Here is a 26,545-nt window from a genome sequence, read left to right as displayed (position 1 = left end):
TACTCAGCTATGTCAGAGTCCTGATATTGAAATGCTGTGGCACAATTTGAACAAGGATGATCAAAGCATTTTAAAGAGTTCTTTATGTTGAAATGAGTCAAAACACTCCCTAAACACTGAGTAGGTCTGATTGGCAGCTGTCTAAGGGTATTACACCCAATAGGTTCCACTCAGTAAAAAAGAAATAGTCATATTTTTTCCCACCAATTACCTTGAATGCCTTATGCCAAAGTGCAGCTAAAGATACTAAAAAAATAGCCCAATGGTAATAACAAATATGTTTTTAAGACTTCCACTTTAAACTGTTCAACAAAAAATGAGTTTGGACAGCCACAAAGGGATAAGATTACCTTCACCTAACATGCACAAGATTCAAAAACATTTTCCTCAATATTGTAATGCACTTACATTTATTTACCTCTTTATGACTTCCCTGCCATATTATAGCATGTTCATTCACTCTTAAGTTTTCATTACCACTGAATTCCCCCACATTAGCAAAGAAAAATGATCCATTTTCTTTCTTTTGCCAGTTCACCAGATCATAGGATGGATAGGGATCTCCATTCTGGTCAAAGCTTATTTCATCACCAGAGTCCATAGTAAAATTCACATGTTTCAAATACCCTAAAAGCTTAATGTTAAAAAATGAGTTGCTTATTTTGTACTATTAACATTTTCAGACATGCATTAGTATTTTTGTCAAAACATTTTAATGCTGCATACTATATATTTTGTTTGGTTCTAATTTGTCACATATTCTATCAAGCCCACAATGAGAAGCAAGACATTTAGTGTGTAAAATCTGCTTGAGTATGATGCAGAAAAGTTAAAATATTATATTCACTCCCAAGCAGCTTTAAAATGGAGCTCCAGACCCCCCAAAAAATTAAAAGTCAGCAGCTACATTCAGTGATATCCTCACCCCAGCTGATTCTTCAATCGGGTTTGGGTGCAGGTGCTGGCATCTTCAGTAAGGGAAACCAGCAGTGAAGCCTTGCGGCTTCACAGCCGGTTTCATACTGCGCATGCACAAAGTCATCTGCGCTTTGTAAATGGTCCCGCAGTCCTCTGGTACCTGTGAATTGTCCCAGATGGCTGCGAGGGGAAGGAGAAGGGCCTAAGTTCCAGCTCAGATCATCACGGCTCATCTGACCAGAGGTGGGAGCTGGTACCTGTCAATACCAGATACCTGCTGACCCCCAAAAAGTGCCAAATGTGGCATTGGGGGGGGGGGGTGTAAATAAGTGAAACTTCTCCTTTTGGGTAATGTTCAGCTTTAAGTGCTCACATTGTTTACAGCAGTCTTTCTGAACATTTCCAACACAGAGGGACCCTTTAAATAACTTTCCAGTGTCAGGGAACCATTGCTAAAAATTACTACCGGTATATCAACAACATGATACATTATTAGTGTGATGTTCAATGGGAAGAATGCTCCATACACTTGTGGCCATTGGAAAGAATTATATACAATAATTATAAACAATGATAACTCCAAACAACAATCCGTGAAGAAAAATACGTGAAAAATAATTAATAAACACCAAAGCTACTTTTAGAAAATGTCACTTTAAAAATAATAATAATAAGTGTCACTTCAAAAAATAAAAACAGGTGAGAAGGGATAACTGCCACAGGACAAGATGCAGCTTTTGTGACCATAAACAAGACATGGAGAAGACCAACAACACGTCATGCGGCAATATCAGTGAATTCAGCCTCAGCGCTTCTTCTTTTTCAGGTTCTTTTAAACCATGATGGGATGGAATGGTGATTGATACCCTAAGGAATACGCTTCAGGAGTGGAGGAGAGGAGAGAAAGAGTGGTGCTGCTGATTCCTACTATATTATAAGGTGTGTTTATTTTGATCTTCTGGTAAGGGTATATATACCTTGTACAGTAGAAGTGTACACTGGTGTGATCACTGGCATTGCTGTATTCACAGAGTGAAGCACCATCACTTATTTTGCACAGTGTTCACTTATTTTTACCACTATCTTTGCACTATATGAATTTTTGCACTTATTTTAAAGTGGTATGAATATATTGGGAAGGGTATGATTTATGAATTTTGTTATTAAGGTAATACACTATCTGAGTTTCTCTTTTTTTGAGGTACTCTCTGTTCTGTTGGGAGCCAGTGGAAGGGCTCAGCATCAAAGGATCCGTTAAGTTGGAGTGTGGACACTTAGGGGTTTATTTACTAAAGCTGGAGAGTCCAAAATCAGACTACCTTCTGCATAGAAACCAATCAGCTTCCAGGTTTCATTGCCAAAGCTTCATTGAACAAGCTGAGGTTAGAAGCTGATTGGTTTCTAGGCAGAAGGGAGTCTGATTTTGGACTCTCCAACTTTAGTAAATAAACCCCTTAATGTTTTATTTTTTGAAGTGACACTTATTATTATTATTTTTAAAGTGACATTTTCTAAAAGTGACTGGTGTTTATTATTTTTCACATATTTTTCTTCACAGATTGTTGTTTGGAGCGATCATTGTTTATAATTATTGTATATAATTTGGTTTGATTAGTTTGGGGAATTGCACATAGTTCTCACATCGTATTTGGTGGGTAGATTTAGTTACATATTAGAGATTCTATATGGTTATAAGCACTTTCAAGGGTGAAAGTTTTTTCTATTATGTGATAAGGTAATTTAGGTAAGTTTAGCGCTAGGAGATACCGTATGTACAGTTACATTGTAAAGAATTACCCTTTAATAAATAGCAAAAAGATCAATAGTGTCTGTGGGAACTTATCTGAGAAGCAGAAATTGCTCATTGTTCAAGGAACCCCTAGAAGCCTCTGGAAGAACCCTAGAGTTTCATGAAGCCTTGGTTGCAAAACCCTGGTCTACAGCATATGCAAAGGTCAATATAATGTATATTATGGGAAACCCTCAAGAAGCATGTCCTGTTCCTATTTGACTGTGCTATTGTTTTTTTTTAAATATGCACGTATTTCTAGTGCCATGATCTTAGCAAATGGAGCTTGGCAAACTTGGTAACATTCTTCTGATCTGTCTCCTTGATCTGCTTTATAGTAATATAATCTATGGTGAGTTGTGAAGTTTCTATTATAGCAGTATTAAACACAAAGGCAAACATGTATTATATTGCAGCTTATCAATTCTTAGATATGGTGGTTGTATTTGGGTTTTTTTAGGCTTTCTTTCTTCTGTTTTCATCTGGTGATCCAACCAGTAAGTATGTTGCTTTTCAACAGAAAAGCTCTTTTGAAGTTACAGGGGTGAGACAGACCATTTAACACTAACAGGGGTGGCCAGTTTTTATTTATGCAAAACCCTTATCCCAAATGGAAAAAAAAAACTGTTTGCTGTTAGTGATAATGAAGTATTGGCTGAAGTTCAGCTTCCACTTGTTAGTGTATCTAACTCTGTTAGTGCATCTAACACTCACCTCGCCCAAGATGGACAAAACTGCCATCCAAAGGTGCCCCCTGTGCTCCTTCATCCAGAGTGAGGGCACTCTAGTGCAGGAGGTGTGTTCTGGCCAAATCACCAAGGGAGAGCAGAGGGAAAAAGCCTAAAAAAGTAAACTAATACAGCCACTACATCAAATGATTGTATTGAATATATTACATTTTGTGTTTGTGGTTTAATACATTTTAACTTTAATAGGGTTAAAATGGTTATTTTTTTCATGGAGAATCAAAGAAAAAAAAATGCTCCCTCATGAGCACTGAATGATGGCTAGATTAAAATATTAAAGGTAAAAACTTGTTTTGCATCCTGGATTGCAACCTTTAATACTATGTAACAATAGATAATCCCACAAAATAAAAAAGGAAGAATATATTGTGAGTGAAAACAAGAAAGAATCGTGTAGCTCTAAGGAGATCAGGCAAAGAGGCCCACACATTTTGAAAAACGCACATTTCTTATTTCTTAAAAGGAATGATTAGATCAGACAGTTTCATTCTGGTTTTTTTAAATGGGTTTTCTCTGAGCACCACAGCACAGAGGGCATAGTGCTGTTCTATTCTTGTATTCACGAAAATGAATAGTTGGGAGATAACTACATTTATTGGAGCTGACTTACCAAAAGAAATCTGTTTTTTAACTTATTTGCACAAAAATAGGTATTCCAAAAAAACATAGATTTACATTATTCATTGAATGAAGTGAACATGCACTTTGCAAAGTAACAAGTTTCTACTTCTTGACTGTGCGATACTGTGTATGTAGCACCCTCCTAGACAGGTGCTAGGATAAGTAGATTATAGATGGTTCCTCTGCCTAACAGAACTGTTAGGAAAATCTACTTAGGCTTTCTGCTTCACAGAGAGCTACAATTGTTAGTAGTGCTTGCTCAGTGTGTTCAAGTGCTGTTAATTTCTGCCTCTGACTTCCTCTGTATCCAAGTAAGATAGAATGGTTCAGGATTTATAAGTAACTCATTTAGAACATAGTATAAATAATAATACCACTCCAGCCAATCCCAGGAAGTGCAGCCCTAAGGAATGCCTGGAGAAGGCATTTATTCTTTGGACATTCTGTGCCATGGGTCTTTCCTGGAGAGAAGAGCTCCAGCCAGGGGGAAGGCACGCTGTCTCCCCAGGCACCTGCTGCCATGTGGCCTCAGGTGGGTGATATGAGGGCCTGAAGTCCAAGAGAGAGTGACCCTGGTTCTTCAGTAAACTGACTGAGGGGAGCTGTCTGACAAAGATCTGTCTGGTATTACTGGAGGGCATTGCTTGAAAGATTGGAAGACTGAAATTCTGCCCTTGGGCCTTGTGAGTACAGACACTGTGGGATCCTAGAGAGTCTGTGTGCTTTGCTACCCCGCTGGTTCTATAGAGTCATTGTGGGTTTGAAACAAGGGGGCGCCAGCTGGTGTCCTGAAGAGCACTGTCCATTTAACCTTTTCCTAACACTGGGACTCAAGGCTGCTACTGAAGGAAGTTCTGTCCTGAACTGTAATTAGTTCTTTTACTGGAGTTCCCTACTAAATTCCTCATCCCTATCCAATTTCTCCAATAATAAAATAACAATAAACAACAACCCCTAGACTGATCATTGTAGAGAGTGAGCGAATGTGTGTGTGTATCTAGCTGTGAAACTACCCTTTGCCTGGCTGCAGGGCAAAATTATGGAAGACCTGCCCAATATTAAAGTGGCTCCTTTGGGAGGTAAGCATTATATGTGTATGCCATTATTCGCATATCTCATAAACTAATATTTGATTTGCAATAGAAAACATATCAAATGTTTAAACAGAAAAAATGTACCATTTTAAGAAAAAAATAAGGTCACTTTGAAACGGATGGCAGCAACACACCTCAAAAAAGTTGGGACAGGGTAACAAAAAGCTTGAAAAGTAGGTGGTATTAACAAGGAAGACCTGGAAGAACATTTTTCAACTAATTAGGTCATTGGACACAGGTCAGTAACATGTTTGGGTCAGAGTGTCTCAGAAGCAAAGATGGGCAGAGGTTCACAAATCTGTGAAATGCTACATCTACAAATTGTCAAACAATTTCAGAATAATGTTAATCAATGTAAAATTGCAAAACCTTAAAATATATAATCAACTTTTTTGAGATGTGTTGCTGCCACCGATTTCAAAATTAACTTTTTTCTTAAAATGGTACGATTTCTCATTTTAAACATTTGATTTTCTATTATGGGTTTATTAGATTTGCAAATCATTGCATTCTGTTTTTATGTAGATTTTACACAGAGTCCCAACTTTTTTGGAATTGAGGTTGTATAATTTTGGGGCATATCTATGCTGGGCACATATCTGGTAATATTCACTGTATTATCAGCAGGATCAACAGATGTTTTTTCTATACTTGTTGGGTCTTTAACCACTATGTGTCAGGGAAAATATTTTAAAGTTAAAATCAAAATTTTTTACTAGAAAATTGTTTTAAACCCCCAACCATTATATATTTTCTAAAAACGGGGGCTCCATAGAATAAAATTGCAAGTATTAAATGTTGCATATATGCACAGCTGTTTATCAAATGTATATTTTTCAAAACACTCAAATATTATTTTTTGGTAAAATATGTGGTTGTGTTGAGTAAATGGATATGAAACATGTCAAGACTCAAATTTTGCACATGCCTGTGGAATGGCAAAAAACTAAAGTACTTAAATTTTTCATAGGTAAAATGTAAGTCTTTACTAGTTTTCATTTTAAAATTAACCATCAGTTATGGCCCTAGAATTGCTGCTCTCATTCTGACATTTGCGGGAATACCTCACATGTGTGGTGCAATCGCTGTTTGCACACACATTCAGGGCCTGTGCATGAGTTTGTGAATGCGTGAGGGGAAGGGGGTGCTATTAAAACTTTTTTTTGTTTCATAACAATTTAATTACATTTTTAATTTTTTTTATTGTTTGCATTAATTGCTATCACAAGAGTGTTTGTGAATGTGTGGGAGGAGGGGGTGCTTTTACAATTTTTAAACAAAGTATTTTCTAATAATTTAATTTATTTTTTTTTACCTTTTTTATTGTTTGCTTTAATTGCTATGACAAGGGGGCCAACATGTTCCCACTACAATAAAAGTGATTGGGAGGCTGTAGAGCAACCCAAATCACTTTCCCTTAACAGCTGAACGAAATTGTACCACGATCGTGGCATTACGTCAAGAGCCAAACCTTCGTAACATTTACAGTATTAAAAACGTAAAATTCTCTCAGTGCATATGGGGTAGAAAGAACTATTTTGTAGATTTCTGGAATCAAAGAAAAGTGTATCCTTGTAAACACTGTAAATATCATATTACTGAAGGAACAGTTGTAAAATTAATGAATAAAACACAGACAGATTTATATTGTCCAGGAAAGTTTAGTACGTCTTCAAGTTGAATATGGTCTGATTTTTTACCTACCTTCCAAGGTTTCAAAGTAGTGCTTTGGTTATTTAGAAAATCTTTGAATCCATTTACCTCCATCATACTGTGCAAACTATGGCCAACTGCATAAACTGCTTTATACACATTATATGAGGTACGCAGATTGCTCACATCTAGATAGAGGGAAGCAGATGCATTTAAATCCTCTAGTCCAGTACATGGTAATTTACCTGTGTGAACAGAATTATTAATGGAGCAGTTAAAAGTATATTCCCATAGATTTGTAATAAGTGGGTTGATTTCCTGCTGAGATAAATGTGTATTGGCAAGGAAATGTTTCAGTCCAGCAATGACTCCTCTGCGTATGGCGAATCCAATTGTCCCTCCGAAATTAGTAAACAATTGGTTATTGTATAGGTATTTTGAGGTGGACCAGGCCTCACTAGCAATCCACTGGATTCCTGATATGTTCTGATGAAAAACTTCCTTGAAAAGTATTCCTACAATAAGTTCAGAGGCAATTATAAGCACAACCTTCACTTTATGTATGAGGATTTTTATTACACTCTGTGAGATCCTCTTGGGAGTAACAACAGATGGAATAATTTCATAAAATGCCACACAGAGACCTAGTTTTGTAGCTTCATCTTTAAATATGCCTCCTGCATTTAGCCCATAGTCATTATCTTCTACAATAAGACCTATCCAGGTCCATTTGAAATGTTGTACTAGTTGTGCCAGGGCTCGGGACTGAAACAAGTCACTGGGTATGGTGCGAAGAAAAGTTGGATATTCATGTTTATTGCTTAAACAAGCACAGGTAGAAAAATAACTGATCTGCAAACCAGAACATAAATTAATTTTATAATGTAGAAATATGTATTATTTCACAGGATACACAAAACGGAGGTGCTTTAATAAAAACAGGGAAGCACAACATTAGAGCTGCATTCATAGCCAGCAATCAGAATTCATGTTTAGTCTTCCCATAAATTGAAGGATGAAACTTGATTGCTATTGTCAGTCTCTCCAAGTCTGTGCTTATTTACCGCTGCTCAAGGTAGAGTGAATCCCAGTCTCCAAGCACAACTCTTTGTGTAGGTGCTAGCCCAGCTCGTGTGCTGCATAGATGAGAACAAAGGAAGTCCAATCGGCTGCACTCCAAACAATCCACTTTATTGAACCAGGATAAAACCAATACAGGCAGTGGAAATACAGTGGGGGACTGTAAAGTGGATTGTTTGGAGTGCAACCGATCAGACTTCCTTTGTTCTCATCCAATTTTGAGCTGTTTTTTTTCTTATTTTTGCTCTGGTCCAGCCCCATTATTTTTAACATTTTCATTAGAATAACATATGTACAAACAATACGTTCAAAGAAAAAAATATGCAGCAAATTTGGTTATTGTGATTTTTTTTATCAAATCATGTCTACATTTTCAAAATGTGATCACAAGCATTAACATATTGTTTTTAACTGCCTATAGAAAGGGTCAGATGCATGAACTAAAATGATCCAAGTAATCTAAGAGAGCGGTTTTCTTTTAGTTTAAAGCTTAAATTTAAAAACAGTTTATAAAGTGTACTTAAACCCAATTACAAAAATATAAGTGGCTGTATTTGTATTTTCCTGACTTTTTTCTTCTATTAACCTGATGATTATGCCAGTACACACTTCCTGTTGTAGCCCGCAGACAGGACTACAATAGTTTTTTTCTGAAGTTATTATGTTACTGGATCAACAGGTTTTTTTGCATTATTGAACAGACATAATAAAATACTTTCAATGTTATATTTAACCCTGGGGGTGATGAGGACTGGAATCCTGAAGCCCAGTGAAGAAAGTAAGGTCTGGGGGGCCCAGCTTGCCAACCCATCGAATTTTTCAACACAGAATCTTCATCCAACAACTCTGCCTTCATTTTTGATACCGCAAAATAATTGTATGTTTTACTATATTTATAACATGATCTTGAAAATATATACAGACAAATGGTTCTGTCTGAATATTCTTGTTCAGTAAACCACATCAAAGGTGTACTGCATATTACAAAGAAAAAACAACATACACAGTAACTGACCAAACAATTGTTGCTAAGTATGATGACAGTGATCAGTATTTGGTCAAGTGAGTGTTGCTAAGTATGATGAGGATGATGACCAATGGTACAGAGCTAAAATTATTAGATTATCCACTCCTCAGGAGTACCCACAACGTTTTCATCCAAAATGTCAACCTTTTAAACCTTTGTAATATCCTTTTTTTCTCAAGAAAAAGGTTTTATTGAACAAAAAGGAGAATTGTACAAAGATTCAGAGCACATCAAGCACATATATAGCATACTCTAAGCAAACAATTACAATTACTAAAGAGCCAATATATTGAAGAACAATAAGGGAATAGGAGAAGAGCACAAATACCATACCATATCAGTACACAGAATTCTATAGGAAACAGTGACAATAGATCATTCCCATTATCATGCTATCACAATATACAGGAGTGTCCAGCCATGGGTACCACAATTTGTCAAATTTACTAGTGTAGCCTCTGTGTTAATATATATATATTTTTCAAGCTTAATGTTATTCCCCATGTCGGCCACTCTTTCAGTGAGGTCAAGTCAGCAGATATCCAGTGTCTCAGAATCAACTTACGCACCTGGAAGAGGGCTCTAGCTATGGCCTGCTTAGGGATATCCTCGACGGGAATTTCACCCAGGATACCCAAAAGACAGCACTTAGGGCCTTCTGGGATCTGAGCTTGGAAGACACTATTAATAGTAGCAATAACCTCTCTTCTGTAAAGGTGTAGTTTCCGGCATCTCCACAGCAAGTGTATCAGGTCACCATGATCCCTACTACAGTGAGTACAAAGGGGGTCTCTTCTTATGCCCATACAGAAAAGCCTTACTGGTGTAAAATGGACTCTTAGAAGTAGATATAGTTGGGCCACATTTAAGAAACACCTCTGAACTGCCAGGAGGGCTTCCTCCCACTGCTCCCCCTTAAGGCTACTAACATCCCTTTCCCACTGGGAGACTGCCCTAAATGGGTAGTCTTGCAAGAAAATATTCAGTAACATAGCATAGGCATGTGATATGAACCCCTTATAGGAAGTCACTTCAGACATACAGTTAAAAATGGGAGTACGCCTACTGCATGCTGAAGTTGCAAATAAAAAAATTGCATCTGGGGAGGGAGGTGAAATTGTACTTGAAGGTCTGAGAAACAGCGCAAGTTACCATTATGAAAAATATGACGTAAATGAGTAATACCATATAGTTTACACTTTGCGCCACATTGTAACAGACTCAATTCCTTATAATGAGCATTAACCCAAATAGTGAGCATCCCTATAATGAGCATTATCCCAAATAGGCCTAAACCTTGTAAATCCTGTAACTTGTTGCATCACTCTAACTTTGCTCCATACTTTTTGTAGCAAAACATATGTGGGAAAAAGCTTATGAGATTTGCTAAAAAGTAATGCTTGTAAGCCAGCTGCCACCTGTGTGCTGACCGTATATTCCAGCAGACCAGTAGCTAGGTACTGAAGGTTCATCTCAAGGTCAACCTCTGAAAGCATGACCTGCACTTTGTACTGTAGCTGGGAGGCTAAATAGTAGAGCTAGGGATTTGGCAAAGCCAATCTCCCATCGTCTTTAGGCGTTTGCAATTGCTCTAACTTAAGTTCTGGAGTTTTAGATTGCCATAGAAGAGATATATTGAGTTAGTAATGTGGAACATTTTCAAAGGGATAATAACCGAGGAGTTGTGAAGAATATACAGTAATTGTGGCATAAGGATCAGTTTCATAAGATTGAACCTGCCTACCAGGGACAATCTGAGCTTCTACCATACCTTAACCTGGTCTCTAAAGTGGGCAAAAAGGGGAGCCAGACTGATATGATTGTAGTCAAGAGGGTTTGGGGTAGTTTGTATACCCAAATACTTAAAGGAGGATGAGATAAGGATATTCTGAGGTGGTAGAGTCTGCAGACCTGGTTTGCTATCTAATAACATAAGAGATGATTTGGACCAATTTAGGACCAACCCAGAATAAGAACCAAACATCGTATTGACCTTCATGGCTTCTTGTAAAGAGGAGGAGGTATCTCCCAAGATAAGCATGGCATCATCAGCGTAGAGCATAATTTTTTTCATGAAGGTCACCATAGTGGAACCCATGGATTTGCTCATTGGACCAAATAAGGACAGCCATAGGTTCAATGGCAAGGGCAAAAAGGAGTGGGGACAGTGGGTAGCCCTGTCTATTGCCTCTGTAGAGCGGGAAACAAGGGGACATTTTTCCCGTCTCCCTGATGGTAGCATTTGGGACTTGGTAAAGGAATCAAATCCACAAAATGAAGCCCTCTCCTAACCCAAATTTGCGCATGATGGCCCAAAGGTAGGCCCATTCAATTCTATCAAATGCCTTATGGGCATCAAGGCATAATAAAGGGTGATCACCCATATTATCTGCTCTTGACTGTATATTTAGAAATAATCTGCGCATATGAATAGCCGTAGATTTTTTGGGCATAAACCCTTACTGAGATAAGTGTATAATAGAGTATATGACCTTGGTCAACCTAAGAGCTAGGACTTTAGCCAAAATCTTTCCATCGCTCTGAAGCAGTGATATGGGTTTATACGAACCATGGTCCAAGTCCTTACCCAGCTTCAATATCAAAACTATATTGGTTCTGGTCATTAAAAGCTGAAATACATCATCGGTCTTTTGCATCATTAAACACTTTAAGTAAATGTGGTAAAATAGTTTCTGAATAGTATTTTTATACTTCCATGGTAAGCCATCCTCCCCTGGGTCCTTTTAGTTTGGAAACAAGCTGGTCGCCATCTGGAGCTCCTTCAAAGTCACAGGGGCATCCAGTTTTCTTCTAGAGGCCTCAGTGAGGCATGGCAATTATATAGTGTGGGGGTACTCAGAGAGGGCGTCCGCAGAGTAAGTTTGTTTAGTTTGTTGATACAAAGTAGAATAGTAATGTACAAGTTTAGCCAATATCTGATCTGAGGAATTAGCAACTGTCTCCTCTCATGTACATAAAGCACCAATGGAGAGGAATACCTAATGGGAATGTGCTATTTTAGCCAAAAGGTGACCAGTCTGCTTCACCTCTTCATAAAAGGCCAGTCTAGAGAAAAAGCATACAGGTATACACTTCCTGAGCAGACAACCAAGTCTCTCTGTATGTATCGGACTGATTCGCTATAAAGTTTGCCTCCAAATGGTTCACAAACTGTGCTGCCCTATCCCTCTCTCATTAGTAGCACATTTAGCAGCCTGAATCTCTGAGATGAAGAGCCCATGAAGGAAGGACTTAAAGGATTCCCAAACAGTGCCAAGGCTAGAGGAACCTACATTAATGGTCCAAAAATCAGATATCTGTGATTCAATATGAACAGTGGATGGGAAAACAGGCAACAAAAAGGCATTACGTTTCTATGGGGCTTTGGAACAAGTAGAGGGAGGACGAATTTCCAATTTGACTATCAGAGGGGAGTGATCAGAAATTCCCCTAAGGATGTATGAAATATCACAGACATATTGTTTAGCAAGCAAAGAGCACAAGCACAGGTCTATAAGGGACAATAATTAATAGGATTTTGAAATACAGGAAAAGTTTTTTTTACCCTGGGTGCCTATGGTGCCAAGGATCAATCCAGGCCACATCTGCAGTGAATTTCGACAGGGCAGTGCAATGGTAAAGATCCTTTACAGTAGCGGGAGGGTGTTTATCTAAAGCTGAATCAAAATACGCATTTAAGTCCCCCATTATAGTTGAATATATTTTTATTGGAAAGTGTACAAATAAAACTTTCATAGCATGTACAGGCCATAACAAATCAATGAAACAATGAATTACAGCTATGAGCAGAGTCTGTCTGAAAATTTTAATATTGCGTTCTTATGTAGTACATATGGACAGAATAATACAACTTAGACCAAAACCTTACGGCAACATATATGCCCATTCCAGTCAGGGCCATATATGACAAATGTGATTCAAACAGAGTAAGATCACCATTTTTGAAGAGTGATGTAAACATAATGGAAATGAAAGAAAAGAGAGATAATAGAAAGAGGAGTGTGGAGCAGCCCCGTGGAATTACATATGTGGTGTTATTAACCGAATGATAGGAGGGCAGTGATAAAATCCCCCATTATAAATAGGGGTACATCTGGGTGATGGAGCTGGTACTCTAACACATTTCTCAGGATCAGGCTGTTAAAAGGTGGTGGGGTATAAATAAATGTTAAAATACATTTCAAAGTGAATAAGAGACACAGTGATATATCTAACCTCATCATCTCTAACATGGTTGAATTCCTGGAAATCCAGAGAACTGTTCACCAGTACACTCACACCCCTCGAGTAGGAAGTGTGAGTGGAGTGGTATGCTTTGCCCACCCACGTAAAATTCAAATAAGATATAGAGTTAGGTGCAAGATGTATTTCTTGCAAGACACAAATGGCAGGTAAGTGCTTGCACAGAGAGGTAGACACCATGATGCATTTCAGGGGATCATGCAACCCCCTCATGTTCCATGACACTATTGGTACCGTAACCATTGTATGAATAGAGGCAGTTAAATAACAGGATAATACATTCATGTTGCAGCCAATGGGGGACCATAAGGTTGGGTAGCATACTGGCTGAAAGTAAGTAACTTGTATTATTCGGTCAAGGTGCAATGCAGGTCTACCTAGAGTCCAAAATAGTTTGGGATGCAGATGGAAAAGTGCTCTGGAAAAAAAGGACCAAACTGGTTGAGACAAAAAACGCAACAGCGCTCTAACATGTACAGTCAGGCAGCAATGGAGGACATTTTGTAACAGTAGATCAAGTCGGAGCTAGGAGATCCATAATGTAGTAGCAGTGTAGCATATGCAAGTGTAGAATATTTCCAGGGACTGTAAAAACACTGAGAGGTAGAGAACAACAGGCTCTCTCAGCTTCAGGTATCGCGACAATAAGACATAACATTTTGTCGAAAAGAGCATGGAAAAATGAACCATAAAATGCAAAAGAATAGGGTACAGCTCTTTGTCTTGAATGTAGCAAATCGTTCCCAATCACTGAAGTAAACAGAAAGTAGTTGTCTCTCAGATTGTACATAATAGGAGAACATTCCACCAATGAAATGGGCAAGTTCAATCTTCCTCAGAGGCCTCGGTCGCATTTTCAAAGAAGTGTGCCTGGCCCCTGGCAGTGATGCGAAGTTTATCAGGATAGAGCATAACATACGAGGCCTGCAATTTCTGTAGACACTTTTTAACCTCAGAGAACCGTGCTCTGCATTTCTGGACCTCGGCAGAGAAGTCTGGATAGAACAAGATCCTTGTGCCATTGCATTGAATATGTTGTTGTTCTCAAGCCAGCATGAGGATGATGTCTTTTTTCTTATAATTCAGGAGGTGAGCCAGGACGGGGAACAGTGAATAACCCAGTGGCTGGGGATGAGGGGGGACCCTGTATGCCCTCTCCACTGTGTAGAGGGGCGTGAAGGCCTCCTTCCCAAAAATGTCAAGCAGCCAGCGTTCCACAAAGTCTGTTGCGTCTCTGCCCTCCACCTTCTCCGGTAGCCCCACAATACAAACATTATTGTGCCTCAAACGATTTTCAAGGTCTTCTGCTCTCATTTCAGTGGCTTTAGCTAGGCGGCTAGTAGACTAATTCTACTCTCTGCAGCCATAGTTCTCTCTCTTATTTTTTGGAGGTCTTGGCAGATTAGGGCTACCTCTTCCTTCAGTCCCCCAAAGAGTTCCTTAAGGTTGTTAACAGAGACTTTACATTTGTGAACAGACCTTAGGATTTCTGCTAACGTGGGCTGCCCCTGTCCTCTTTGTCACCCTCCTCACCTTCCTCTGTATCCATAGGCTTTAAGTCTGACTGGGTTGTAATGGCGTCTGAGTCCTGTAAACACTCAGCCTCTCCTAGCTAGGTGTCAGACAACTCCAGGGAGTTCACAGCCACATGTAGAGTGCCTTGCTTCGAGAGGCCCGCCAAATTCTGGGCATAAAATCTCATATCTCTAAGGAGGTTTTAGGTGCTTTAGGTGGTTTACTCACAGTGTCTTTTTGCCCTCGAGGCATGCGTTGAGGAAAGGCCGCCACAGCGCCAGGTTGGGTTTCAGGCCAAGAACCTTCTTCCTTGATTTTTTGGATCACCATTGTTCCAAAGTGACCATCGGGTACACCAGGAACGTATATGGGGATCCAGGAGCAGGCAGGAGCCGAGTTTAGGAGTTTGTAGTGTCAGAAACAGGATCAATTCATGATAAGTGCTAGGAGCTCTGTGAGATGCGTCTGCTCACAAGCTGCTCTTGGCCACTCCCCCTTTGCAATATCTTTAAGATGTAGTTTTTACTGGCTTTGTTACCCGTCAATTTACTGTTTGCTGACATGTTACAGGACTATCTTATGCCTCTAGGTGGATGGGCGGTGTGATTGTCTAATTGTTGCACTCAGTTTCAGAAGAATTTTTGTAGAAGTGAAAAATAAGTAAATGTATAAAGAATGTCATCCTAAACTAACCTTCTGCTGATATCCCTCTCTGTGTTCAGTGACTAAAACAGTACAAGAGATCCTTACCAAGTGAAGATCTTGTAGCAGTATTAACCCAAAAATATATTATATTGCAGCTTACCAATCATTAGATATGGTGGCTGTGTCAGTTTTCTTTGGCTTTTTTTCCTTCTGTTTTCACCTGGTGATCTGGCCAGTAATAAACCTACTGTATTAGTGAGACACCATTTTGGAGGAATGAGAGTTAGGTGCAGGTGACAGGACATAGCAGACAGCAGCAAGTCTGGGGGGGGGGGGGAGTGGTAAATGTAGTAGCAGATTTGAACACAAATAAAAAAATAATCCAAACTCCAGCTAGCACTTTGTAATCAGTTACAGCAAACAGTTCTTTTCCCTTTGGGGATAAAGTTTTTACATGAATAAACAAAACAGATCATTTTAACTGCCCTTGCCAGCGGTAAATGGATTGTCTCATTCATGTAAGCTGATGCATTCTGCTATAGCTTGAATTTCTGAAAAACAACAGAATTACTGGCTGAACCACCAGATGAAAATAGAAGAAAGAAAGCCAAAAAAATGCAGCTATCACATCTAAGAATTGGTAAACTGCAATATTACAAATGTTTGCTTTTGGGTTTAACCGGTTCCAGACCTCCGTATAGCAGAAATACTACTACAGGGCAGCACGGGTGCGCAAAATCACGTATATATACAACTTTGTGTAAAAAAACAAAAACAAAATGTTTTTGTAATTTTCCAAAAACTTGTGGAAAAAAATAAATCTTCCAAGGACTCAAAATGCCTCTCAGCAGATAGTTCAGGGTGTCTACTTTGCAAAAAGGGGTAATTTTGGGTTTTTTGTACTGTCCTGGTATGTTAGCACCTCAAGAAATGTGATAGGCAGTTAGAAAGTAAAAGCTGTGCAAATTCCATTATCTATACCATAGTTTGTAGCCCTTATAACTTTCACACAAAGCAATCAATATATAGTTATTGGGATTTTGTTTACCAAAAACATGTAGTAGAATACATTTTTGCCTACATTTATTACGAAATTTGAGTTTTTTGGATATTTGTTATGACAGAAATGAGAAAATATTGTTTTTTTTCAAAAGTTTCAGTCTTTTTTTGTTTATAGCGTGAAAAATAAAAAGCGCACAGGTGATCAAATACCACCGAAAGAAAGCTCTATTTGAGTGAAAAAAGGACATAAATTTAATTTTCAGTATTGCATGACTGTGCAATTGTCAGTTAAACTAGTGCAGCACTGTATAGCAAAAAATGGTGTAAATTGCAGTATCTATACCATAGTTTGTAGACACTATAACTTTACACAAAGCAATCAATATACACTTATTGGGGTTTTTTTTTACCAAAGATGTAGTAGAATACATTTTGGCCTAAATGTATGACTAACTTTGAGGTTACTATATATTTTTATAGCTGAAAGTAAAAAATATAGTTTTTCTTCAAAATTTTCAATCTTTTTTTGTTTATAGCGTGAAAAATAAAAAGCGCACAGGTGATCAAATACCACCAAAAGAAAGCTCTATTTGTGTGAAAAAAGGAAGTAAATTTTGTTTGGGTACAGCATTGCATGACCGTGTAGTTATCAGTTGAAATAATAGTGCAGTGCCGAATAGCAAAAAGAGGCCTGGTCATTAAGGGAGGTAAATCCTCAGGATGGCAAGTGGTTAAGTAATGTAAGGCATGTCTGCAGGGAAAAATGAAGGAACATGGTGTATTCAATATATGTATAACTCTCGATTAAGTTTCTGTTCATAAGGAGATTCTTGGCAATTGGGATTACACCAAGCTTGCCTATTCGGTCTTTATCATTGGTAATATGAGATCTTGCATGTTATCAGAAATTCATTGTACAGCTGTTAAATCATTTTCTTGCTGCACAGAACATTGTTTACAAAATCATTTATATTTCTCCAAGAAGATATTTTCTTTTTTTTTTCAGAACAGTCAATAGAAAATCTCAAGGCAGTCAATAGAAACAACAAATAATGAGCTGGGTAGTTTTCTATTGCAGCAGTCTGTTGGATGATTTATTTTATTTTCTCTTTAGTATGTGTGCTTATTAATACAAGTTTACTCTTGTTTTATTATTTGTGACTCCATAACATAGTTTTTATTTTACAGTTCTCATACTGAATCCACAATTAGCTGCAGTCACAGTCAGATACTTTCATGAGTTTAATCTTCAAACAAATGTAAAAACTCAGTAAAGTATTGCTCCCAGCTCAAGTAATATTGTTTGTCATGTAGCTTCCTAAGCAGAGCTAGCATAAAACAAATTTTAATCTTTACAGATTCCAGTAAAAATTAGTTGCTTTAGTATATCCAGTTAAAATGGGTGCACAAGCAGCAGTATTACCAAATGCCCATGAGGCAAAGTAAGGACACTACAACACAATCAGATGCTGATCCTGAGATTGATGTTTTGGGGACACACATGAGACCCTTTATTACATGAAACTAAGCCCCCATTCACACCAATGCAATTTTTTTTCATTTGACAGTTCAAAATCGCACCAGTTGCACACTATTTGTGCTGATGGAACCATTCAAATCAGTTCGACTCCGACTTGCACCGATTTTGAACAAGGTTCCTGCACTATTTTTGACAATTTCATGAGCAACTTGCATTAACATTTGTGCATGAAGTTGCAAACCACACATGAAATCACACTGACTGGCGGCTTTGAAATTGCGCTACTTAAGCTGAAGTACCACAATTTCAAAGCCGCATTCGGTGTGAACCAGGGCTTAAACACTCATCATGGAAACTACCAAATGGTATTAAAGTATGAACATGCAGTTTTGTGAGTGCTGGGATTCCGGTACAAGGGGGTTTTCCCATCACACGTGTCTATAACCCTTACAGTATATTTACATATGCAATATACTCTTAGAGGCCTGTCCATTAGGTTACTGTGTCTTGAAGAACTAAACAAACATGAGAGATCATACTTCACTAATCTAGTGGTATTTAGCAATATACTGTAAATTGTTATTAAATTTTGGGGTCCAAAAACCCAAGTCTTCCAAATCCAGATTGCAAATCACTGCTATATCAATGGGAAATAGTAGATAAAGATGAAATAGAAAATGAAGGTAAATGTGATATTTGTTATGTTTATTGATACTAGCTGTTACACATTTTAAAACAATATACAGCTTTTAATGAGATCATGTTTCTTATTTGCAAGATAGTGTTTTATTTTGACCAAAGTGTAAACTTAAAGTGTTACTAAACCCAGGACCCTGCATTCACTATATCTGGTCTCCCACAGTACACACAACATGAAAATGCAATTGTTTTAGTAAATATAAACTGCTAAATACCTTTTCTCATCAGCAGTTAGAGCAGTCTTGTGACTCCTATCAGCATTGGTTAAGAGGCTGCATGACCACTGACCCTCTATCTGGACAGCGCTGATTGGCCCTGTGCCTCTCAACCCCCCCCCCCCAAAAAAAAAAATCTCTAGCAGTATACACCAAACTGAGCATGTGCACAGTGCCTCCTAGGATTCTGTACTACCAGCAGATGGAATAGAGACTGTGGAATAAGGAAAGGATCAGAGAAGTCAGGATCAAACAGCCTTTTTACACAATGCAGAGGATTAACCCCTTAGGTTTCACAGTGAGTATAACAAGCATACTTTACTGCATATACAGACTGATTTTACTGTTGTGGGTTTAGCAATACTGTAATAAAGTTAGTAAATAGCTGACCATAACTTTAATTAAATTGGGTGAATAATGTGTATTTGAAAATGCATAATAAATAGATAATGAAAACATAACATTAATATTTTACCACTGGAATGCTGAAAAGCCCCGCCACTCTTGTCACAGCAATGGACTGAGTAGACCAGCAGCCTCCAACTATCACTGGTACTAATGGAAACTTGTCACAGGCTATGTGTTGGCCCCCAACACCAGTGGTCAGTAACACAGCTGCTCGTGTTGCCTGGAAGTGGGTATAACATGCATCATATATTCTGTAGCCCAAAGTAATATTGGGTAGCAAAGTATCACTTTTGTTTATTTCTTCAATGGTGAAAATCATAGTTTGTACAGCCTGAAAATCTGCGACACTAAACCTGTAAAGAAAGCATATTTAAAATAATGCAAATTATTAGAGCTTGTGTACAAGAACATTAAATATTGCAGGTGGCTTCCTTTTTTTACTAACTGTGAAGTACAATATACACTCATTTACTTGGTTAGGTGACCCCCTGAAACCTTTGACAAGGCATCCCCAGCTATCTCCAGACAACCACAGGTTAATTCCAGGACACCCTGGGATCCCCCAAACCCAGGTCACTTTTCTTTTTGGTCATTGAGGATGCCCACCAAATTTGGTGGTCATTAGGGAGGAGCAGATTATTGGACATACCCCTGACTAGTGAAGGAGGAAGCCAGTGGCTCAATAAAATATTATATCATCATTTTTAGACTCATTTATCAGCTTTCAGTGTAATATATGCTTAGATTTTTATTACTATGATTGATTTTAATCTGTACTATATATATATATATACACATAAGATCTCAGTACTTACCCTGAACATTGTAGCTTTTCTGGGTCATTTCTAAATGATAAATCTGGATGAGATTCCACATAATTTGCAGAAAAGATTCCCCCTATATTCACGTCTCCCTTCCTAATTACAGCTGTCAGGTCAAAATGTCCATCTAGTATGCAGCTTGAATGCATTTCCTTTTCAGCTAGCGTCCTTATTAAAAAAAGAAACCTCATCCATAACAATACCTGCTTGAAATTCATTCTGACAAGAGGTGCCCATCATCCTCCCAGCAGATCACAAGAGGAAGATCTTTTTATGTGCAGCTCTTACATTTTATAGACAAAAAATACAGCTGGGAAATACCAGCATTTCTTCTGAGAACAGCTAATGAGACTGAATAAATTCCCTGCAGGCATTTCAAAAATTAAATGAATCCTAATATTAAAGGTGTGCTAAGTGTTCTGTAAATCACATTTTACCTTTAACCAAGGCACTTCTTGTTAGTTTATGCTTGGTGCAATGGGAGACATGACAGAGATAGATGGATGGATGGATGGATGGATGGATGGATGGATGGATAGATAGATAGATAGATAGATAGATAGATAGATAGATAGATAGATAGATAGATAGATATGATAAGCTGTGTATGTGGTTTTTAGCACACTGCAAGAAATTAGCACTGTTCAGTCTTAGAATGTTTGAAGCAAATGTTTGTAGTCTTATTTTTTCGTTTATTATGTACAAACAACTTACTCATCCTTCAAACCACAGCCATACAGGATCTATTTGCAAGTCATGCAATAAATATTCTGTTCCAATATTTTTATTAGGTTTTAGTCAAAATACAAAAATGTATATGGAAACAAAGGGTTCATCAGTACAATTTCAAGTAAGACAACATTGGTAACTAGCAGCCCTGAACCAAATTGTAAAAGCAACATTTATGATCACTCATGCAATCAATTAAAAAAATAAGCCATGTAGCCATTAGTTGTGTAAGGTCTGGTTTTTTTAAGTGTGCCCACGTGCTAAACCTTGTCCCTGGCTCCAATACAGCAGGGGTTGAAGCCAACATCCTGTTGATGAGATCCCGGGAAATTTGGAGTACTCCAAATCTTGCGAGTATATGTTGCAGCATTGTGCTGGATTGTCTACCCAGTAAGATTTTAGCTACTCCTTATTTCCTGGGATCTCTGAAGGAGGATGATGTCATCCTTGCCTAGGTGCCACAGTCAGCTGCAAAAAGTTACATATATTATCTATTTTCCCCCACAAGAGGGTTTAATTTCAGGCTGATGCAGTTTTTCAGCAAGCGGGAGCACACTAAAAAAACAGACCTTGCTATTCAGGTACAAGGTTTTCTTTAACTGTTTAAGGTAGCCCTTCTCATTCTTTTTACCCTGGAAGAACCCTTGAAAAAATATTCAGGTCTTGAAGAGACCCAGAAACAGTTTTCTGATCTATAACTCAAGGTATGTTAGGGTGGTCAGTGAGTAGTAGATATGACAATAAAAAGAAGGATACATAATATACATTTATATATATATATATAGCCAGATGGGAGTATCGCTGATGAGGGTGGATGTACCAGTACGTCTTCCAGCATCAGCTGCTCTCTCTAGAGCCCACAGCGGCGAGATTTCCAGCCAACACAGAGGGTCACAGATCATTGTACTAGGCTGCTGTGAGTGGCCTGGTACCATGTGATCTGTGTAACCAATCACAGCAATTACAGTTACAGTAGTAAATAAAGCTGCCATTGCTTACTGTGATGTCAGTGATTGGTCACAGCACTCACTTGGAACCAGGGTCAACCTTTTAACAGTCTTACTAATTGCTCTTACAGTGATTATCACTGTAATAAGCAATCACAGTGTAAAAAACAAATCCTGATCACCTCCCCAGAGCAATACAGTGTCACTATGGTAACACTGCACTGCTTTGGTGACAGTAAAATATATTTTAAAAAATGTAAAAAAAATTAGGAATAAAATATTTATTTATTTATTTATTTTTGTATACTGTTACCAGTCATATTGTCCTTAGTCCCCTCTGCACCTGTCACAGTTTTTTCATTTACATAACCAAAACTAAAAACCCAGTGGTGATTAAATGCCACACAGAGAAAGCAATATTTGTCTAAAAAAAATTGCCATTCAAATTGTGTCAGCACTGAAAAATGTTCTGGACTAGAAAGGGGGTAAAAGTGTCCAGTCCTGAAGTGGTTAATTTCATACCCAATTTTGGGTTGAACTTGAGCTACACATGGATCTCATCTTAAATAAATCTACACTTATCATTCATTGACAAACAAACTGGCATTGACAATCAGTGGAAAAAGATTAAACTGACAGTGATTAGTAGGAAAAATGTTATTTTGGTATTCGGTAGTAATAATAAACTAACGCTGAAAGAGATTAATCCATTATTATGGTTCAATGGGAAAAGATGGAACTCACAATAGTGTTTACTGGGAAAAGATTAAACTTGCATTGGTGTACAGGGGTGACATTACATTTTCAATGGTTCACGGAGGAAGAAAGATTAAACTGGCATTGGCATAGGTGTATAGCGTTAACATTAAAGCCCAACTTTGGGAAACTGAAAAAACTGGCCTTACAGTGCCCCCTCCCCTTCAATTTGCCTAGGGACATAGGAATAAGGTGAAATACTTATCTTAATCCTTGTTCCTGTAACCTTTTTCCTCTTCATTCAACTGGTGTCTGAAGCCATTCCTATTTGCTGCTTGTCCAGCATTGAACACGAGGATGTGGAGGGCCTGCCCACATGCCAGAAGCATCAGAAAGCAGAGAAGAGCACTGGCTGCCAGAACTGCCCTGTGGACTCTCAATATGTCGTCAGGCATTTCTAAGGATGGTGTCAGGCAGGTATCAATCCGCTGCAGTGGTTTCAGTGCTTGAATTTAAGGCACTGTTGGGTAGATGCAGTTATAATGGTAGCCAGAAGGGGGTAACACTAAAAGCACCATTAAAAAGATATGAATCCACTACAACAGCAACCAGCAAAGCAAAAAAAAAAAAGCTAAATGCAGCAACAGCAATCTCCCAAATAATGTACATTTGCCAAATTTTCACAGTGAAGCCTTTAGAGCTCTGCATTTATGATCAGTGCATCGGTGCATCTCAGGTGCCATGCACGGCATTACATATATACTTCCCCAGCCTCAGGTCCATATGGAGGTACAAACCTGCCGTTTAGGAGCTTAGAGGAAGTGTGGCTGAACTATGGCTTGAGGTGGGGCTGAACTACGGCTTGCAGTGGGAGGGGCAATCCCAGCGCATGATGGCAGATGGAAATTTCAAGTGAGTAATGCTGGGCCTTGACCATGTGGCTGTGAGGGTGGTGCCTACCCTGTAATTCAGGTAAAGGGGGTTTTGAGGATGTAAAAAAACATGCTTAATGTTACACCTAAAATATAGTAGGTGTAGCATGAAACCTAGTCTAAAAAGTTTACTTAGCCTTTAATGTTTATTAATAATGCTGTAAGTTATATATTGACATAGGACCCTAGTATAATAGCCCCATTTGTTAACTAAAACAACAGCAATTGGTAATTTACCTCTGTCAAGACATAAAACAATTCCACACACAGTGGTGTATATTTAGTAAGTGAAATTTTATCCTTTTTCTTTCCCTTGATATTAGCACGGATTTCCCTCTGCCCACACTGACCCTGACTGATAAGCAGCTGTGCAGGAAAACCCAGCAGCATTGTGCTATGAATGTTACCCTGTTTCACATGAATTCACTGAGGACTCTAATCAGCATTCACTTCAAGTTACTGTACAAAATTCATTTCCTGGCAGTTAAACATACACAATCCCCTAAAGGTTCAAGCTTGATTATTTGCATCGGTGTAAGTAAAATTGATGCTCAGGTGTTCTGACAATTTGCTAAGCATCAGATCTAAAGATCAAATTATCTACTATTCTTGTTTACTTCACATAGTGTGTCATATATCAAAAGTGTCTAAAAGGGAAAACTATGTGTGTTGCCGATAGCAATCAATTAAATGTTCTTTTACAATTTCCACCTTGCTGTAGAAAATGGTAGCTGAAATCTATCTGCTTCTCATAGGCAATACAGGCATGTTTGTAACAAATGTGGGAAATATGAGGTCTGGAGAAAAATTCAAGAAAAAGAAAGAAGAAAATTATATTATTACAACAGCACTTGCAGTTTCATATTAGACAAAACAAACGTTCTGTAAAACTGATAAGCCAACCATAGACTGACAATTGTCTTCTTCAGAACCCTGTGGATATCAAGTTTGAATGACATAACTATTGACCACTTTTACTTAGGGGCTACCACGAACAGAAATACTTCCATTAATTTTAATACATTTTAGATATTTTGATCATTTATCCAGGTAGTGGACACGTGTTATGTGGACACATGTTATGATGAGTAGCTACATCGGTAGATTTCTCTTATCTTTTTATGAACATTTTGTTAGGTATACTTCATGCCTATATAGTTTAATGATATGGAATAGGTTTGGACATTTTTTATAATCCATTATATTCATACTGTATATTGCTAATGATTTATTTATGTACATTATTATTTAATACTTACATTATTTATTGTAATGTTTAACTGGTTTGGACATGTCTTATTATTTAGTATACACTTTTATTATTTATTAATAATGACTTTTCATTTGTTCTTTACATGAAGATATAGGGGATTTTTTTTGCTTTTTATTTTTATAAGCAATGGAAGAATGTGCAGAGACCAGAGCTTTCAATTTAATTCTGGTGTTGCTTAAGAACACAATACCACCCTGCTGTGTTTTAAATTCTTTGGTAAGTCTTAACCCACCATTTTGTGAACACCCAATGTGGATATTCAGACCAGGGATTCTAATGTCTGAGTCTGTCTGCAATGCAAAATCCCTGCTCAGTCTGGCTTGGTGGAATCTTGGTAGAAAGTCTAAAAACTGATTTTTGAGACGTTTTGACTTTAGCACAATGAAAAAGTTGTGAAGATTGCATTTGTATTAGGTATTACTTGTTGCCTAGAACTGCCCTGGAGAGACTAAATTTAACAAGATACAGTAAGAGATGAATCACTTACTATTCCTGAGAAGTTTGTATTTCACTCTAAATGCTACACTTCTTGTATTAGAAAAAAAATCCAGCCTACTGTACTTATAAGAATGTATTTATTTTACAAAAGCAGATTTTTTACAGTTGGATGGCTAAAGCTATAAGATATTTAGAAACACTGAAATCATCTATTTATTATTATCATTATTATTTGTATTGATTTACCTAGCATCATCATATTGAACAAACAAAAGTACGTAACATAGACAATACAAGACAAGTACAAAAAATGTTTTCAAGCTATACCTCAATGAGCTTGCAGTCTAGAGGGATAAATGGTAGAAACAACTGGCCATATATGGCTGGTTTGTTTTCAGTCAGTGGGCTGAACACGTAACTGAGTTTAATGGAGGAATCCCCCCCCATTGATCAGTGGCTGCAGCTGAACGGCTTCAGCCGCCAAACACCCAAAAATATTCCAACATGTCTCTTCAAACGAAATTGAGTGAATAATTAGATACAGTATTAGAGCTAGTGTTAACCGGTGCAAGCTGTTATGTCTACTTCCACTGGTCAAGCTTTTGCAAGACTACAAAGAATGTTTCCAGCTACAAGAACATAACTTGATGGTACCTTATACCCCTGCCCTAAAAGATTGATGAACATATCCTAAGTAAAGTGATACTAGAGGTTCCTTTTTTTTTATAAATAACAAACATGTCATACTTGCATGCTCTGTGCACTGGTTTTGCACAGAGCAGCCCTTATCTTCCTCTTCCTGGGTCCCCAGGCAGCACTCCTGGCCTCTCCCCCCTCCTGAGAGCCTCCAGAGCAAGCTGCTTGCTCTGGGGGCACTTGTGTCTGCTTGCTCCTGAGCTGCCTCTGTATGTCTATGACACACAGAGTGCAGCTTGGCCCCGCCTAACTGGCTGTAATTGATAGCAGCAGGACCCAATAGCTCTCACTACTGTGTCTCAGCCAATGAGGAGGGAGAGACTTGGCAGAGCCGCAGTTCTCATGCACAGAGCTGTATCAAGATCATGCTCTTGTAAGTATTAGGGAAAGCTTACGGGGGAGATGCTCACTGATGGTTTTTCACCTTCAGCCTTTAGAACCACTTTAAGGATGAAGCAAATGTACCTGGGTGCAGTTTCAGGTAGGTTCAGCAAATTCACTAAGCTTAATGTTAAAAATAATACAGTATCATTCCTCCAACTCCACAAGCACTAGAGAAGGAAGAAGTGAATTGGGGACTTTAAATGGGTCACTAAAGAGGACATACATCAATAAATCAATAAAATATCCAACAGCTTTATTGTAGAAATGTAAACATTGTTAAAATCACCAGATAAAATAAAAATCAGTCTTGGTAATTTCCCCGGTTAACCTCCCTAGCGGTCTGATTATCTCCATATTTCTGTGCTCAAAGCGGTACATTTTTTTGCATGGAAATATGTAGTTTTTTTATTGTAGGCCTGTAATTTTTAGGAATAACTCACTGAAATCTGTCCGAACAAGAGTCTAGTAAACATC

The 26,545-nt window shown here is 38.1% G+C and overlaps 1 protein-coding gene across 1 annotated transcript in view; it reads right to left on the bottom strand.

The window, feature by feature from the left end:
- The window catches only part of LOC149466409 (extracellular calcium-sensing receptor-like), a 29,586-nt gene extending 9,461 nt beyond the window's left edge, over positions 1-20,125 (bottom strand). The window contains exons 1-4 of the mRNA XM_089672643.1: positions 19,971-20,125; positions 19,223-19,508; positions 6,873-7,673; positions 419-634 (exon numbers count right to left, since the gene is read on the bottom strand). Coding sequence (XP_089528769.1) covers positions 419-634; positions 6,873-7,673; positions 19,223-19,508; positions 19,971-20,125 — 1,458 coding nt within the window. The remainder of the gene's footprint in view (positions 1-418; positions 635-6,872; positions 7,674-19,222; positions 19,509-19,970) is intronic.
- Between the last annotated feature and the right edge of the window lie 6,420 nt (positions 20,126-26,545).

Source organism: Staurois parvus, unplaced genomic scaffold (genome assembly GCF_062004578.1).
Source record: "Staurois parvus isolate SC_StPar_1 unplaced genomic scaffold, SC_StPar_1.0 ptg000131l, whole genome shotgun sequence".
NCBI classification, from domain to species: Eukaryota; Metazoa; Chordata; class Amphibia; order Anura; family Ranidae; genus Staurois; species Staurois parvus.
The sequence above is the reverse complement of the archived record's forward strand: the minus strand, read 5'-3'. Positions and strand labels throughout refer to the sequence as shown.